This window comes from Drosophila subobscura, chromosome O (genome assembly GCF_008121235.1).
Source record: "Drosophila subobscura isolate 14011-0131.10 chromosome O, UCBerk_Dsub_1.0, whole genome shotgun sequence".
Lineage (NCBI taxonomy): Eukaryota > Metazoa > Arthropoda > Insecta > Diptera > Drosophilidae > Drosophila > Drosophila subobscura.
The window spans coordinates 2,001,249-2,020,715 of NC_048533.1; the positions used below are offsets into that span (position 1 = coordinate 2,001,249).

General features: G+C 35.4%; 2 protein-coding genes across 2 annotated transcripts; one reads left to right on the forward strand and one right to left on the reverse strand.

Annotated features, from left to right (window-relative positions):
* The first annotated feature begins 2,055 nt into the window (after positions 1-2,055).
* Positions 2,056-15,881, forward strand: LOC117897417 (piezo-type mechanosensitive ion channel component). Its single transcript, XM_034806244.1, has 23 exons — positions 2,056-2,150; positions 2,206-2,467; positions 2,520-2,743; positions 2,813-2,939; positions 2,994-3,113; positions 3,165-3,531; positions 5,417-5,614; positions 5,901-6,448; positions 6,506-7,061; positions 7,115-7,598; positions 7,656-8,466; positions 8,619-8,749; positions 10,923-11,233; positions 11,294-11,586; positions 11,645-12,156; positions 12,216-12,276; positions 12,321-12,476; positions 12,528-12,675; positions 13,608-13,984; positions 14,042-14,595; positions 14,647-14,883; positions 15,089-15,290; positions 15,349-15,881. Exons 1-23 carry the CDS (start codon positions 2,090-2,092, stop codon positions 15,707-15,709), a joined length of 7,101 nt encoding a protein of 2,366 aa, XP_034662135.1. The 5' UTR covers positions 2,056-2,089; the 3' UTR covers positions 15,710-15,881.
* Positions 15,882-16,566: 685 nt separating this feature from the next.
* On the reverse strand, positions 16,567-19,438 carry LOC117897416 (mitochondrial import inner membrane translocase subunit Tim17-A). The gene is made up of 3 exons (XM_034806243.1): positions 19,245-19,438; positions 16,998-17,175; positions 16,567-16,816 (listed from the first exon to the last, which is right to left on the reverse strand). Exons 1-3 carry the CDS (start codon positions 19,386-19,388, stop codon positions 16,617-16,619), a joined length of 522 nt encoding a protein of 173 aa, XP_034662134.1. The 5' UTR covers positions 19,389-19,438; the 3' UTR covers positions 16,567-16,616.
* Positions 19,439-19,467: the final 29 nt, after the last annotated feature.

The window sequence follows — 19,467 nt, forward strand, 5'->3', positions numbered from 1 at the left end:
GATTCTAGTGTTTCGCCATAAAGCAGGAGCACAATGGCTCTGGTTGCGGGACCAATAATGGCAATTTCACTTTACCACTAAGGCAGCACAAACCAGGCGTTTCACCAGCAAACTTCAATGCTCCACAATGCTGGCAAACAACGTCCAATGCAAACTTAACGATGCAAGCTGTAGTCGATGGTGCAATCATACAGAAACGCTGCTCGATTCAAATCAATACTTGAACCATTTCTTCTTGCGCTTCGAAGATTATTCCTCTGTTCATCTGTACGATAAGCTCGACGATTTCTCTCTCTTTGCTCTTGTGTTTGAGAAGCACGAATTAAGGCCCTTCTTTGCTCCATACTAACGCGGCGCTGTTCTCGTGCAATTTCTCGTTCTCCATCAGATAATTCACTCGCGATATTCCGTTGCCTAATTGCATTACGGCTTCGCTGGGAAAGATTGGATCTTCTAGGACGCGGCATTGTTATTAAAATGATTAATACAAAATTAGACAAATAAATAAAAAATATTAAATACAAATACAAACGAAAAAAAAAATGAACAAATGAACTTTTTAGACAAATTTCTGAACACACACATGATGTCTTCAGAAAAAAAGTTTTGGCTTTAAGCCCGCAACAAACAGGCCAAAGGTTGTTTTTAAGATGTATTCTGTTACTCGCGACGGAAACAAATCCAACAAATCAAAAACCATGGCAATCGGTCCAGCCGTTCTCGAGTTATATGTAAGTGTTGCAAAAAAAACGACTTTCTTTTATACATATATACAAATATATAAGATAAGATAAGATAAGATATACATACATACATACATAAACATACATATATACATATATAATAATTATATTTTATAAAATATTTATTTTACAGTCAGAATGAATGGTTTAAAATCATAAATTGGACATATTTATGTATATACATATGTATGGATTATTCTATGCACATATGTATGTATGTATGTACATATGTATGCATGTACATATGTATGTACATATGTATGTTCCTCCGTCCGATTTTAAGTGAACTCATCGCACTAAAAAAATTTGCTTACAAAATTTAGAACCCTCCCTCCCGTCCTTTTAAATTAAAATTCTATTTCTACAACTTTAAAATTTGGGTAAACGAAATTTGAAGTATCAAATAAATAATCTTACCTAGCAAATTGAGAGAACCAATTAAGCCCGCTTATTAATATTAGCCAGAGTAAAGAAAACAATTCATTTACCGTGATTAATTTACCGTCCCCTAATTCCCGCCAACTCTCAAAGAGTCATAACGCTCTAAACTTCTAAAAAGTTTTAATGTTCTTCAAAAACAATGAATTGAGATTACCGATAAGAAAAATATAGTTAACTGAGTTGTCTCTCTGAACCATACCCAAAGTTTCCGGCACAATGATCTTAGTTAGTTTATCACTGATCTTTAAGCAAAGTTCACGCGAAATGGAAGATGCATTTATTTCGATAAGGACGCAGGCAATAAATTGTATACATTTGATATCTAATGAAATGTATGCATCTTATGAAATTTAAATTATAGGTCCCAAAACATCAAGTCTGCCCTATTCATTAAAGTTATCTTTATATTAGGTTAGGATTGAGAGATGGTTATTATGTGAAATTTAACATATGTATATTACATTTAATTACAAGAATTTATTTTATTTAATTATAATACATTATTTATATGTATTTGTTCGCTATAGTGTCATAAATCCCACATACAACCAGTAAGAAAACTTTGCTTAGTGATACAACCCTGAGGGTTCTATGACACTTGTTTTTGGCGCAATGAAATATACTGCTATGATGATACCGTCATCACTTCTGAGTATGACTTACATTTTTAATAACCATCATTATTAACAACCTCTCGAGCTTTCATTTACGGGAACTATGATAATCTTATATTCACTGTTCAGTATGCACACTGAGCTTTAAACACTGACCAAGATTTGATACTCGATATTTTCATTATTTCGTGTAAGCTTGGAATAATAAGTTAAAGATGACTATTTAAAAACTGTCAGTCAAATTGATTTGTATTTATTACTGCTCTGAAATATTTGTTGTTGGTCTAGGAAATGGCTGAGTTTCTACTACTTATTTTTATACGTCTTTTGTTGCCGGTGATTTTAATCATTGGTAAGTTAAAAAAAAAGTATTTAAGGGAAGTTAACTTTAAGCTTTTAACCAACAGTATCACTGGTTCGTCCAATTGGTTTCTCATTTATCTACCTATTTATGTTCTTTTTATCACCGTGGCTATTTCAAACCAAGAGTCTTAAGCAACGAACATTATTACATGCATACTTAACCAGTCTATGCGTTTTGAGTATTATATTTATAATAGGGCATATTATAATTAATTTGGTCAACGTATTTCATTTGCACTTGGAATTTAATACAAAACAGGTTTATATTTTGCGACAAGTTGGCTTAGTCTATTTTAAAGGACTGCGGTAAGATTGTTTTAAAGTTTTGTGAATTTTAGTGCTTAATGGTACCCTATAGACTTGGCTCTGTCTTATACTGGATATTGCCAGATATTTGTATGTTTGTAAGTGCATTGGCTTTACTTATTTTTGCAAAAATTTCTGCCAAGAAACAGAAAATGAGTTTTCGATATGAAGAAGATGAAATTATTCGGAAGACTAGGGAATCCAATGGTAATTTAAAAATGGCCGAAATGAATCGGCTCTTAATCATTGTTTATATTCGATCCATACTTAAAACATGTAAGTATACGGCTAATGAATGAGTCTTAGCATATAAATAACAATACATATGTATATGTACCTTGACAGCTCCCATTTTTTCTCTCATTGTACTTTACTTTGCTGCTACTTTAAGACCATCCCTACCCGGAAGCTTATATTTTCTAATGTTCATTATAGCTGGGACCTATTGGGCGCTTTACCGTCATTTGCACCGGTACATTTATATCAAAATTGTTTGCTTATTGTCTCTTGACTATTTACCCTATAGCGGAATGCATTTCCCTCTTATATTTTTGGACGTTGCGCTATCACTTCATATTACATTTATTTTGGGATGTCAATTGCCTGTAGTACAAAAATCAATCAACACCGAAACAATTTGGTCCCGGTAAGCATTATAAGCGGAAAGACGAACGCTATTATTATTTTAAGCCATCAGCATTATGGGAATGGAGATTTTATTTCGCCTTTCCGAGCATAACAATAATGGAAAAATAATAGAGCTAAATCAGAAACTAAACCTAGATTCGTATCTCAGCCCAATGGCTTTGATGCTAGCCTATTTTGTGACAACCCTCAGTCTTATTCACCGTGCACAATATGAGCTTACTTTTAACAGTATACGTATGAACCTAGGACCAAAGCCCAATGATATATTATCTCAAAACCGAACAAGTCATGGAAATAATGAATTAATATCGTCTAACTCGCAACCATCAATGCTGGAACAACTTTTTTACATGCTTTTTGATATCACTTCCGTTATTTACAAGAACAGCTACATTTTGCTCAGTACAATAATGATGGTAAGTACTTATTATACTCTGAATAGTGTCTAAGACCGCAGCTAATTTCAGTACTGCTTGCGTTGCATAAGGTTACAAAATGAGGTAGTTTAGGACAAGGCGATTTAATTGCTTTGCTCCCTTGCCATACTTGCATATTTCTCAACATTTTTGTAAGTGGGAATCGCTACCAACTCGTCGGCAGCAAGCTTCCCACCGATGTCATTTATAGCAGTCATTTACTTTCGTTGAGTTCGACAAAATAAAGCATAGTGCTCTGATCGCGGATTCTTTAATTGCTACAACCTCCGCTTGGGACACAACAGTGCCCCGGAATAATGCAGCAGTGACTGTCCTTATGGCATGAGGACCTTTTGGATTTTCCTATTTCTTTTGTGATTTGTTGAAAGATTGCTTTTGTATTGAATCCAGTTTTTTGTATTGCTTTGGCTTAGTATCGTCATTTGATTAATCAGTATCAGTCTTAAAAAGTACGCACTCTGTTAATTTGCGTTAGTGCCTTCAGTCTCAAGCTAGATACCAATATTAAATAAGATAGTTTATCGTTTGACCTATTTGCACATATCTTCACATATTCTTAATCAGCATCGGATCCATTTGACGCCTTTATTTGTGTCCAGACAGAATAATGTCACCACCTTATCCCCAATATAAACATCCCGATCAAATCCCATGAAGTCTGAAGCCTTTTATATGATATTTTAATAGCTGAATTGTGGATATGCACAGCAATAACACTACCAGAAACGATTTTTCCCAAAGGAACCAAACCCACTTTTTATGAAAGATATGGGGCTTTAAAATGGTTTAATGACACATTTTTTGTTTTTTTAGTTTATCTGAAAAGCTGATTGAAGCAGCTAAAAAGTAGACCGAAACACTTTTTGGTTTTAGCGTACCGTTTAAGCTTTGAAATGCAATTGTTGATTTCTTGCGTTATTTTTTACGACATTTTGACTTTAAAAACTCGGGAAAAGTCGAAAAAAAAGTAGGGGGGCCGTGTGAGACGCTCCTTACGCGTCACAACTTTTATACCCGGTACACAGTGGTCACACAGTACCTTAGTGTTTTTTTTTTTTTTTTCAAATTTTACCTGTTTAAATGTTTCCACATCTTTCATCTACATCTACATCACTTCTAACGCCAACACGCTGTTTTAGCTCTTCCCCCTCCCCTAGAGCCGCACACTGCACGAAGCAGGGAGTGGAATGAGAGAATTTGCAAACAATATAAAAAAGCTGCTGGTGGGGTTGGCCACTGGAAATTAATTTCTGCATTCTGGCTATAATAATGATATGATAGATATGGTCATTCCCTATGGAATTTTAGTTTTCTTTTATCTTGAAAATTGTGGCTGTGGGAGCTTTTCGCCATTTTTGGGGGCGGAGTTGAAATCATTATTGAAATACACTTGTATCATTGTGAGCATGCAGGAGTCTGGAGGCTAAATTCGGTGGCTCTAGCTCTTATAGTCTTATAGTTTTTAAAGTCAAAATTTCGTAAAAAATAACGTAAGAAATCCACATTTTTTCATTTCAACAGGCTAAAAAAAAAAATAAAGAAATATTAATTTTTTCAGACGGTCAAAAGTAAAAATAACCAAACGGTACAAACCTACAAAGTGCTTGGGTTCCTTTTTAGCTGAATCAATCAGCTTTTCATATAAAAATAGCTCTTTACAATCAGATCCAAGATACTTAAGTTTTGTGAAAAAACCAACAACTACCTCTGGAATTAACTTAGAAAACATACCAGACTTTAAAAATTCTTAAAAAAAAAGTTGAAATGCCCGATATCTATCAGAAAATGTCTGTTTTTTTCCATGAGGGACAATAGTTCGATTTTGTCGAGTGGTGTGAGTAAAATTTAAATATTTTCATTACAGATTTGGTCAATTGTATATCATAGTTGGATGACATTTGTATTACTCATTTGGGCAAACATACTTTGGATGATACCAAATCAACGCCGTTCAATGATGCGCTCCAGCTTCTTTGTTGTTCTTTATGCAGAGTTCCTGGTAATAACTCAGTATGTATATGGCATGAATATTTATGAGGAGGAGTTGCCCACTACAGTGACGGTATGTTTAATGAATATCACCACTCGACACGGTTATTTAACTTATGTGGAAAAAATAAATGCTACCTCTAAAAAAAAACGTTACAAGATTCGGAGAATTGCTGGGGATTGACGGAGTGTATCACAAAAACCGTCAAACGGGACCAACGGATAGATTCTATGTAGTTTATGGCTGATCAAAGATACACACATATTTAAAGACATAAACACTAATTGAAAATGCCTATCTATGGGTATCGGTATGTACATATGAGAAAGCTCGCTAAATGCATGATCTTTTTTTTTAGAGCTGTGGTTTTAATCTGGAGCAAATTGGATTTGTTCATCCGCAAAATAAAGGCAGTCAACCATGGATTCCTTTAACAGTGAAGACTGGATTTCTATTTGTTTTCTGGATAACATCTCGTCAGTATTTTAAAGAAAAAGCTGAGGATAGGTCACAAAGTGATCTCCTTCAGCAAATCTTTGGACCTCATCACTCACGTTCTGAGCACTTGCTTTTTGAAAAATCACAAGCCCCTCGACTGATTGTATTCATTTTCAAAAGTGTTACAAATTTTATAACGCGGATATGGATGTGGCTGCTGATATTTCTAATATTCTTATGCGCTATGATTGATCATGTCATGACTGGTTTTCGTATTTGCTACATGTCACTCTTTCTTCTCTTTTTAATGGTCTTCCAGATGTCCCTACAACTTTGGATTAAATTTCTTTATGGATATTGGATGTTTCTTATTTTCTATGCGATGTCAATATTGACCGTTATATATACATATCAATTCGACAATTTTGACTACTATTGGGAAAAGTTTTTAGGTGTGCAGCCAACATTGTAAGTCAAACACTTGGTTTTCATTTTAAACGTATCTTTACTGTTGGTACAAAATAGGCAAAATGATATAGGCCTGCGTCGCTATCAAACGAAAGAGCTGTTTTTACATCTCCTTATACCCACATTAACGGTTATATTTACTGTAGTTCAGCTACATTATTTTCACCGTCGTTTTATGGATTCAGTCCGACGCCCCAAACCAACTGATCAAAAAAATCGTGGTTCACTCATGAAGTTAAACGTAGGAAGCAATACTCCACAAAAGTCCTTTGATACGTACAAGCAGTCGTGGAAAGTATTTTTTTCCGCTGGCTATAGAAAGCTGCGTTCTAAAGGTCGAAAATGGTTTAGGCCGGGAAAACTGATTACTTGGGGATATTTGGAAATGCATATGATAAAAGCGGTGATACTGACGTCTTTCTATTGTGCTATTTCCGAAGTTTGCTTCTTTAATTTATTTTTAGTTTTATTATCATTAATGAGCGTATGTGTTAATCGTTTCCTAAGACGTGTAATTTTCAGAGTTGTGACCTTTTGGGTTTCGGTTTTGGTTCTCATGAAAATGATTTATCAAATAAAGTACCTGGATCAAAGCCACTACGATTATAAATGTGTAATGATGTAAGTGTAAAGAATTTGAACTTAACTCATTGAGCATATTTATAGAAAAACAACACTGTCAATTTTGCGGAATGGATGGGCTTAATCAAAATGGATCCAACATTTAGTTCGCTTTTGCGGTACATATCACCGTATCTCGTTTATATGATCGTTGCTTCAATGCATGCAGTTGTTAAGCTCAGGGATCATCTTATAAGATACTCAACTTTCGAGCGCAAAGAACGCAAAGTACTCTTTCCAAATATACGAAGACATGATGCTGAGCGTGATTTTTCAGGCTTAATAAAATATCTGTTAAATTACAGTTATTTTAAATTTGGACTAGAGATTACTCTCATTGGAATGGTATCTACCATTGCTCTTAGGCGCGATCTGCTTGCATTGACTTATACCATTTGGCTTATATTATTACTTAGCCTCAATCGAATGCAGTGTGCACGAATTTGGGAACTTTTTCAGCTGTATTTTGTACTTTCTATTTTTGTGCAGTACTTATATCTTCTTAATTTTCCCCCAAATCTCTGTGCTGGTAAGAATATTAATGATTTACTAGAACAAAATACAAAACTCAACCTTTGCTTTGCAGACTCGTCGAAAGATTCCCCGTATGTTAATTCTACAAATACTATTTGGAGAATGTTGGACGAATCATCAAAATTGTTCTACAAATCAAAACTTATGCTCGATTTTATTGTTCTTTTGCTAATTTCACGGCAGCGTAAATCGTTTAAAGCCGAAATGCATCACATTGAAAACACTTACCATGGAGGTGACAACAAAAACGTAGTATATAATATAGCGAAGCTTGGACATGTTTATTTTGAAAATCCAACGCATGATTTTTGTTCATATGTACGAAACTATGCAGATGTTTTAAAAACAGCAGTATTTTGCGGGTTTTTTTGGATCACACTAGCTGTGGTTTTTATGGGAGGCGTATGCAGCATGGATATTCTTTCACTAGGATACATAATATTTGCTTTGGTGTTTCTACTGCAGGGATCGGAAGTGTACTTGCAAAATATTCACTATATTATCTGTCGTTGGAACTGCCTTATTGCGTTTAATATTTTTAATATAATTGTTAAAGTCAGCATTATTGTATTAGAAAGTACAATCAAGGAAATTGACAAGCCATTTCTAAATGCCCTTTATACAGTATTGCACCATGATAGATCAATCGACCTGGAAGAGTCTGATAAAACGGAAGAATCTAATGAGATCGATCCAAGAGACGAAGACTTCCACTATGGTCCAAAAAACCTTATCTTCAGTAATACTTTGGTTTGGCATGCGATTATTTTCGCATTTGTTATATTTCAACATCGAATTTTCCGATCATACTATTTTTGTCATATTATAATGGATACGCAAGCTAACACTATTCTTGCTTCAAGGTAAGTAAGTGTAAAATTGTAAGCGTTGAAGTTGAAATACATTCATAAATTAACAACAGTGAAATGTCCTTCTAAAAGATAAGCCATCCGAACTTTTAAAATAATTTCGCTTGAAACTATTTCTACTCTTCTGATAATAAGTGATTTTACAGGGGAGCTTCTATTATTGAAAACTTGCACTACAAGCAGATTTATGATCGTCGTGAATATGAGAAGAACGTTTTAGAAAGTGTCAAAGCTAAAATGGAACGAATCCGTGCGAGTAACCGAAAGAACTATACAAGTAAGTTTAACATTTCTCAATTTGTTTGTGATTGCTACCAGACAAATGGTATATAGGGAGTATTTTCTACTGTTGAGAATTTGAGTTTCTCACACTGTAGTCTGAGCTAGACAAAACATATCATGATGATTGTCGGGTTTACCAGCCGCTTATTACCCCTTCAATCTACAAAAATATCAGCTCTATTAATGTGAAGCAGTCTAAGTAAAGCTCATTTTTTGTTAATTTCTTTGCACTTCTCAGTCTACATACACAATGTTAACCGCAAATGCTTACAAACGCAGCGGCCGTTCTTTTGTCTTTCCATCCAGACTTCTTCTTTTCGTTTCGACTTCTCAGCGGAACCACCCGAAACAATACATTAAGCCCAATATCGATCGACACTTTGAACGTTACCGGGTATAGTGAGAAAAAGAGCTCGAGGTAAAAATACGATCCGAGACAAAACGAGAATGGACGTGTGAGACGCTTCTTACGAGTCACAACTTTCATACCCTGTACTCAGTAGAACATTTGTGCCTTAACGGTTTTTGTTCATTCTGGCTATAATAATGATCCAATCGGATCCCAATCGGTTTTCTTTTATCTTCAAAATTGTGGCTTCGGGAGGTTCTCGCTCTTTTGCAGGGGCGGCAGGGGGCTGGGCTCATTTTTTAAATACACTTGTAACAGTGTGAGCATACAGAAGTCTGGATACAAAATTTGGTCGCTCTAGCTTGTACAGTCTCTGAGATCCAGGTGCTCAAAGGGACGGACAGACGGACGGACGGACAGACAGACATGGCTGAATCGACTCGGTTATTGATGCTGATCAATAAAAATAGACCTGACCTGCGCTCTGAATTTGTCATTTCCCTTTCCGACTTTCGTCTTCAGTCGAATGCAGGGAGGGAGGCTCATTTGAGTAGCAAAACACTCCGAAATCGATCGTCATCGCTAGCAAACGTCTCCTCGATTGTCAAAGTGACATAGCAGGTCTTTGCACTTAACTTAACTTTGGAAACCTCTTGCATCGCTTAAACACAGGCCAATCCGGGTCCGATTGCTTTGTATTTCTCTCCTCATAACACTACTTGACAGAATCCAACTTTTTTTTCCGCTTCGAACCAAACCGACTTTTTCTAATAGATTTCGGGCATTAACGTTTTTTAAAGAATTATGGTTTTAAAGTAAAGAAAAATATAATTTAAGTGTCTACTATGTATAGGTGCATTAATTAGGCGTTGTTTAAGGTATTGCTCATCAAAATCTGTGGAGAGACGGCTGGAGAGCTTAATATTTCCCAAATGGTAAGCTAAAACCACAAGTGTTTGGGTACACTTTATAGATGCATTCATTAGCTTTAAATGAAGACTAAGACTTTATTACAACCAGATGTAAGATACTTGCGATGTGTGAAAAAACGAAGCACTACCTCTAAAAACGCGTTAAAAAAATCCAGATTTTGCAAATTCCTTTAAAAAGGTCTGACAGAAAAAAAAATTAGTATCAAACCATCTTTCATAAAAAAGTTGATCTGGATCGAAGCGGCAAAGTCGTGTCGAGTAGTGTAATCATTCCACTCGCCTTACACGGTAAATAAAGAAAACACATTTATGCTCACATACATAATAGATTCTAACATTCTGTGTATTTAAATTCCAAATATTTCGCAAGTGAAGGAAATAACATTTTACCGCTACTTTCGCTGTGGCTCCTTTTTTTATACACAAAGAATTAGGGGGTTGAAAAATGTAACACACAGAAGGAAACCCTGTAAGGGACTCTGGACCCTCATAAGCTAGGTTTAGTGAGCGAGCACTAGATGATAAGAGATAACAGAAAATAGCAATTAAGTTTTAATCAGAAATTCCATAATATTCGCTCTAATATAAAAGTTGTGACGCGTTCTACGACTCTCACAGCGTTCCTCATCGTTCCGCACCTCAAGTGCGATAAACTTGATTTCTCCCCGCTTAACCCAACGAATGAATTCGTCCCTTTGATGAACAGCTACATATACAAAAACACAGAGAAAGGTAGAGAGCATGCGGCATTCGTATACATATGTATGCTGAATGTGTATGTATACAAGTAGTGTGCAAAAATTAAAAGTAAAAAAAAAAAGTAGTCTAAAGCCAATATGTTGTGTAAGCATTACAAGAATAAAATCCTTGGGTTTGATTCCCCACAGAAATGAGCACATTAGATGCCCAGCAGATTTCGCCGCGTACGTCGCTGCATGTTCAATATAGTGCAGAAGTGAAAAGCCCATCAGAGGAGTATACTGCAAAGCCCGCCAAGCCTAAGTCCCATGTAACAGAAATGTACTTCACGCGTTCTCCGCAGCCTAAGCGCAGGGACTTACGCCTTCATCCACATGCGGTTCGAACAGGAGACTACTATATGTTCGAAGAGCTTGATGATGATGATGATATGGATGAATATGAAGAATACGATTTTCTAGAAAAGGAAGATTTGCGTGCTCGACAGATGCGATTATCAGTAAGGTTAATCAAAAATGTACTAACATTTTTTTTACTTAACATCAGATAAATATTTTAGTCTAAATTCAAAACAAGTTCTTTCCGGGAGGTTCGTGGGAGTAAAGAAAATATCTATGAAGAAAGTTCCGATTCTGACAACGAAGACTTTGATACGCATCCTGTAATAAAGCTTACATCAGAACTAATTGTTTTATTGACATTCAGATTAAATCGTCTTTCAAGAAATTATCGTTTTGTGCACAAGGTTTTATCTGCTGAAAAAAAAACATTGCAAGAGATAAGCACTATGAACCGCCTGGGACTATCAAACACTGCCGCAATGTTTGATTTTTTAAATCAATCTTTGAATGAGTAAGTTTTTCAATAGATCTCTTGCACTTAATAATACTAAAATTTTTAAAATTAAAAGCAAAATGAACGCATCCGGTGGGGATTCTGGAATAAATCTAGTCTCTAAAGGGGATGATTTTACCACCCTTGACCATAATGATTTTGTACGAATGCTAATTTCTATGTGGTATGCACTTATAGCTAACACCCAAGCTATTTGCTATTTGGCAGTATTTATTAACCAAGCTGCCAATTCTTCAATAATCTCCTTACCGATGCCATTCTTGGTTCTTTGCTGGGGTGCTCTAACATTGCCACGACCAACAAAAACTTTCTGGGTTACTCTTATTACTTATACACTGGCTATGATTTTTTTTAAATGCATTATGCATCAAAAAATAGTGCTTGATCAACAATTTATAAATAGAAAAAAAAACACAGTAAATTTCGAACTTGTTATGAAACATGGGAATGCTGTTTATGATCTGCTTCTACTTGTGGTACTCTTCTGGCATCGATATATGCTGAAAAAGCAAGGCATTTGGACTATGCTACGAACAAATTCAGAAGTCTTATTGCTTGAAAGGAACCGTAAGTCTAACCAAGACTTACATTTTAATCATTCACATTTTAATATTTCACTGTTCCAGACAGCAAAATAAGACGCACCTATAGCAAGGAAAGACCGGCAGACATATTGGAGCGTTTACGGTAAGAACAAACATATTAAAATTAATCTAATTGTGTTATTTAAGGCAAGAAGCAGGGGGTGAACCAAAGGATCCTCACCACAGCAGCACAACTGAATTCGATCGTGACATCGATGATGTGCTTCGCCCGAATATGGAAAATAAATATGTTTATCAGAATATTGAATCAGAGTATTATCGCAGAACAATGCAGCGTTTAGCGTAAGTATATTTTTAAAAGGATTTTGAAATTCAATACAAATTATCTTGAAGGCACAAAGGAGGATTCTTGTCCGGCTTTTATAAGTTCTTTTCGGCTTTGCGTCATAAAGCACGTTTATCAACAGATGTATATACATTAATATTTATTTGCGATTTTGTAAATTTTTTTGTGTTGCTTTTTGGTTTTCCGAAGTTTGCGGTAAGTAATTTATGCAATATTACATAATTTTCATCTTTTCATAGTTGTTTTGCATACATAAGTTAGCCATTAGAGAAGAAATCCTCGTTTTGAACTACTAACACATACATACATACATACATATGTGCATACGAGTAAACTTCAAAATTAGAGGCATTTTTATACCCGGCACTGGAAGAGTTAAGGGGTTTATTAGGTTTGTGGTCTAACCAACCATTTCCATGTTCCAATTGTGCAAAAATAAACGGTTCCGACACCATAAAGTAAATATGTATACTCTTGATCAGCATCAACAGTACCTAGTACTCAGTGACTAAAAGAGCTACAGAATCCAAAATTCAGGGGGTTTTCGCCCTTTTGCGTGGGCGGAAGGGGGCGGGGCTAATTTTTGAAATACACTGGTTTCAGTGTGAGCATACAGCAGTCTGGAGCCAAAATTTGTTGGCTCTAGCTCTTATAGTCTCTGAGAACTAGCTGACAAACAAGACGGACGGACGGACAGACATGGCTCAATCGACTCGGCTATTGATGCTGATCAAGAATATATATACTTTATGGGGTCGGAAACGTTTCCTTCTGTGCGTTACATACATTCACTTTGTGCACAAATACAATATACCCTATTTACTCTTCGAGTACCGGGTATAAAAACACATTGAGTTACAGATATACTAAGTACCGGGTATAAAAGTTGTAACCCGTACCAAGCGTCTCACGCGTCCCTCCTCATTTTCAATCATTTTCATCTCTTTAAAGGAGCTAGGAGCTAGTATTTGTCCGTAATAATATAACAATTTGTAAAATAATATTTTATAGATGAAGTTAAGGTTAAATTATACAACTTTTACATATGTCGCATTGACAATCCATTGACATACATATGCATTATGACTTATTAAAATAAGTATTTTCTTTTCATTTATATATTCCAGTATCGACATAAATATACCACCAGTGTTTTGGAGACATATATTCAGGGAAACAAAGTTCCTTTCAGTTTTCTGCTTATGCTGGTCGTGCAGTTTCTTACAATTGTAACAGAACGTGCAATCTATTTACGAAAGGCCCTTATATATAAAATTGTATTTCATTTTGTTACTGTCGTTGGCATACATATTTGGATGTTCTTTTTAGTTCCTTACGTAACGGGACACAGTTTTGGGCAGACAGCGCCTGTTATATTTTATCTGGTGAAGTGCCTGCATATGCTATTATCTTCCTACCAAATACGATGTGGATACCCCAAGCGAATATTGGGAAACGTGTTTACAAAGGGCTATTCTCTGGTTAACTACATAGCTTTTAAGATGTATGCATAATAATTATGTTAGTTTAACGCACTTTATTAATTTGATTAATAACATAGCTATATGGAGATACCATTTCTTTACATTCTACGAACTATGTTGGACTGGGTATGCATTGACACGACACTCACAGTAATGGAATGGATAAAAATGGAGGACATCTTCCAGTCGGTTTTTATTGTTCGCTGCTACAGACAAATGGATACGGACTTTCCCGTACTACGAGGAGAGCCCAAAGCATTATATGTAAAACTTTTAGTAGGTGGAACAATTATATTAATACTTATAGCCCTCATATGGAGTCCCTTGTTTATTTTTGCACTTATTGGGACGGTGGGTAAGCCCAATATCCCGCGAAAGGCTGACATAACCGTTAAAATTGGACACTATGAACCAATATATGTATCTCAAAGCTATTCTGGCATACATCAATTTTCAGACGCAAATTATAAAGAGTTAACCAATAGCTTTTATATGGATAATTATGCCACTGATCATATAAAGGTGTATGATGCAGTGGATATAACAGCCATCAAGTTCGATGCCAACTCGTTAACTTTGTGGAATATGTCGCCCCCTGATAAAAATCGTCTGTTAAGTGATTTGCAAAATGGTAAGACAAATTTTACTTGTTCTGAGCTAAGATTAAAGCAAACGATTACAGGTAAAAAACTGGAGATCCGCCTAAATCTCTCATTAAAGACTGCAAGCACGACGGAAACTATCACTTACGAAACGATCTACACCGTAACAAGGAGCAACAAAAATATAAGAGATGTTCTAATTAAAATGATGAATGTTAAAACTAGCAACGAGAGAGTGATTATCCCAGATATACTACCAAAGTTCATTACTGTACAAAAACAGGACGTAAAAATAAAGTTTATAAAGGATTACAATGGTAAGAGTTTATTGCACTTTATGTACATATAGCCGCTGTGTCCTTTTTTACATGTTTGCATGTACATAAATACATGAAAAAAACATTTGGAGAAATTGGCACCGACTGTCCCAACATAAAAATGTCTGATTCTTTCAAATTTTTGTCTTTCAATTTACAAATTTATAAATAATATTTGAATATAATTATACTTATTTTTTATTAGGAAAATATGCGCGTCCCATTATTTTACAAAAACAAGAAAGTGATGGAAAAGCCTGGTGGAATATGTTCGATTATTGCAACGATAAATTTTATCAGGAAATTTTATATAGTTTACCACTAAGTAATTGTGAAGGTGGTGTCGTCTTTTACATTTTTAATGATAAATCGTTTCCGAGTACCATGAGCTTTTTAGAAAAAACTGGGTATGCTCTATACTGACATTTTTAAGACAAATAAAATCATGTATTTCTTATTTGTTAGGATCATTGGACTCTATACAACATTTGTATATGTAGTGTCCAGGGTTATACGCTCGCTAATCGCCAACAATCACAGACGAATAATGTTTGAAGATTTGCCGTACGTTGACCGATTACTTAAGCTGTGTAACGATATATACCTAGTTCGTGAAACAAAGGAATATCGGCTTGAAGAAGATTTGTATGGAAAATTACTATTTTTGTACCGCTCTCCAGAAACACTCATAAAATGGACCAGATTTAAGGAAGATTTCCCAAATGATATATCGACGTCCCATCTAAGTACGAGAAAGAGTAAATCCTCCATATATGATGATAATAATTCGGATCTTTCTTCCACGTCTACTCAGAAACGTCCGTAAATGAAAGTTAAACACGTTTAAACGTTACCAAATACCGATATTACGCGATATTATTAACACACACCATATCCTAACAATCTTTAATTTTTCATCATCTCTGTGCAAAAAATGTTCAATTGAATGCAGCTTTTGTTTATAATAATAAACTTACTAAACTTTAGATTTTGTAATTTTTCAAACGCTGTTATTCAAAACAACAATAATAAAAACTGACTCCTACAACAGTGTTGTCCACTGTTAACCCACGCAGACTCTTTCACATACATATTTTCGAATTTTCTATCGTCGTTAAATGCGTTGATGACAGATTGAAGAGGTAGACGATGCTCACGGTCCTACAGAAGCTAACATGCTGCGCCTTTGTCTCTTCTCTTGATTCCTCAGCAGTGGACAGCAGCTTCCACTATAGCGTTGCTAGTGCCTCGCTAGAGGCTATAGACAATAAGGGGGAACATTAGTTACAATCCACCTCCAGGCGCCGTTTCGGCACTTGCACGACTTGATAAATGGTTTTAAGAAAATCTTAGCTCTAGACCAGGAATTTTGGCAACCTTTGTTTCCCTGCATTAATAGCGTTATCAACGTCTACTTTGAACTCGAGTCTTTCATTCAATTACTTACAGTCAAGAACCTGTTACAACCACACATCAAAGCTTCATGGGCTTATTAAGGATGCTACACTAAAGAAAACTTAGTTTCTGGTATGTTTGGTCATGTTATGGTAAACTTATTCAAACTAAAAACGATGCTGGTGTAAAGCAAAAACCTGTTCAGATTTGTGTAACTTTATCGAGTGCGATGTGCTCTATTTCATGCAGTCATTGAAAACCATTACACCCAAGGAAGGTACAATTTAATTGTATGGAATTTTGTGTATTTTATTTATGAGCTATGAAATAAACCAATTCTATTGATATTGCTTTTGGTTTGTGGGGGTCCCAAAGGTGAAATTGCTAGATGGGTCGCCAAGAGCGGCTGGATCTTCCGTTGGTGGAGGTGGATTTCTGAATTGATCAGCAGATATTCTCGTGAATAAAATTCCAACGCCTTCTATTAGAGCCAAGAGAACTCCACCTATTATAGCACTTCCGGCCATAGCTGGAACACCTGAAAATATTTCAAAATTATATTTCAAATAAAACTCTCATCTCTTAAAGCTAAAATTTATGGATTTTTTAAAACAGATTTTTAAAAATATCACTTGTTTGCGTTGCTAGTACATCAATATTTCTTCACATGCAATAAGAATACAACTCTATTGTAGAGAACCAAATCGGAAAGGTCGTACCATTTCTTGCAGCTAATATTCCTCCAGTTGCAGCTCCGCTTATTATCGAGTTCCATGGATCTTCCTTTTTTCGAAAGTGAACGAGCGTGCAATCAATGGTACTAAACATACCACCCCAAACAGCGAAATTTCCAGCTATAACGGGCGAGCGGGTTTTGATGGCAGTCATACTTCCGATCTAAAATAAAAATTGTATGTAGAGATCAAACAAACTTTTATTTTAAAGAAGAACTTAAAGAACTATAATTACACTACTCGACAAAATCCAACTTTTTTTTCCTCAAAGAACCAAACCGACTCTTTCTGATAGATATAGGGCATTAAATTTTTTTAATGAATTATGCTTTTTTGCTGCAGTGGTTTGTTTTTTCACATAACTTAAGTATCTTACATCTGGATGTAATGAACTTTGTTTATCAGAAAAGCTGATTGATGCAGCTAAGTATGTCGGTTTATAACGGAAAAATACGTGTTTTTTTTAGGTTTTATGGAATGATCGTGCATTTTTAGGTCAACCGATTTTGATAAGCAATACCTTAAAAAATACCGCACAAAAATCTACATTTTTGCATTTCAAAGCTTATTACATATTGCCCAGACGGTACGCTAAAACCACAAATTGTTTGGGTTGAATTTTTGGCTGCATCAATCAGCTTTTCAGATAAACAAGGTTCTTTACAACCAGATTTAGGATACTTAAGTTATGTGAAATAACAAACCACTACCTCTAAAAAAAACTTAAAAAAAAAACTAACAGATTTTAAAAAGTCTTTAAAAAATGGTCAACCAAAAAAAAAAAATTGTCATCAGAAGATTTCTAAGCCCCATATCTTTCATAAAAAGTGGGTTTGGTTCCTTAAGCAAAAATGGTGTCGGGTAGTGTAATCCGACGAATTTCGTCATATGCATGGTAGAATTAGTAATTCTACCATGGTCATATGTACATGTATTTATACCCGGTACTCGAAGAGTAAATAGGGTATATTGTATTTGTGCGAATAACGGTTGTATGTAACGCACAGAAGGAAACGTTTCCGACCCCATTTAGTATTTATATTCTTGATCAGCATAAATAGCCGAGTCTATGTCTGTCTGTCTGTCTGTCCGTCCGTCCGTCTTGTTGAGCATCTGGATCTCAGAGACTATAAAAGCTAGAGCCACCAAATTTTGCATCCAGACTTCTGTATGCTCATACTGTTACAAGTGTATTTCAAAAATAAGCCCCGCCCCCTCAAAAAGGCGAAAACCTCCCAAAGATACAACTAAATTCGCCATTCCGTAGGGAAGGACCATATCTATCAGATCAACGAATTATGATCCGATTGGATCATTATTATAGCCAGAATGAAGAAATTAATTTGCATGGTTAAAACCACCCCGTCCCGCTGCTTCTGCATTGTGCGGCCTCTGCCTCTGCCGTCCCTCTGCAGTGTGTGGTTCTAGAGAAGGGGGGCGAGCTAAAGGAGCGTGTTGGCGTGAGAAGTGTTGTAGAAGTACATAGATGACAGATGAAGAAAAAATGTAAAATGTAGAACTGATGAGTAGTACTGAGTACCGGGTATAAAAGTTGTGACGCGTAAGAAGCGTCTCACATGTCCCTTCTCGTTTAATAATGTACCGGTCACCGGGTACGAACTTTATTCGAAAGGTTATAAATGGGGCGCATTTTAACTGGTACTAGTGTTTGTTTTGATTTCCAAACGTTTACTTCTACATATCTACATATGTATGTGTTACATATGTAAATACGTACATATGTACGACTACACAAACCTTTTATTCCATTGCAGTCTTTGAGTACTGGGTATAATATATTTACTAAATATATATTTGTAGTATATAATTATTTTTCCTCAATCACTATATCCATGCATATGTACATGCATACAAACAAGAACAAACACGTGGGTTGTTTAATTACGAATAATTATGTAATTGAGGAAAATAGAATTACTTTACACAAAACAATAAATTGGTCAAATATACATACATACTAAAGGGCTAATCTGCATTGCTACCAATAATTACATGTGCATGCGCCATATGTACATGCATATATGAGAGTTTAGGCACATGTACATACATGTACATACATGTACACATACATATGTATGTACGTACGAATTTAAAGATAGAAATTATAAGAAAAATAATGTGTGCTATCGGTATTACATAAATATGAATACCAATAAGGGAAGAATTACGTCTTGCTTTACCCACATGCATACTACTCTATTTTCAACTTACCAATCTTCTACTCATACCAGAAGGGGCATTACGAAAGCCCTTAATAGCCTGAAAAACTCCACCTCCTATACATCCCATGGCGAAAGCACCTCCACAATCATCCACAATTCTATATGGACATGGTTCTCGAGCATATTCTTCCATTTCTTGTCCAATATTTTCAGAATTGGGTCTTAGGAAACTATAAATTATTCACTATAAATATTCTGTCAAACAATCGATA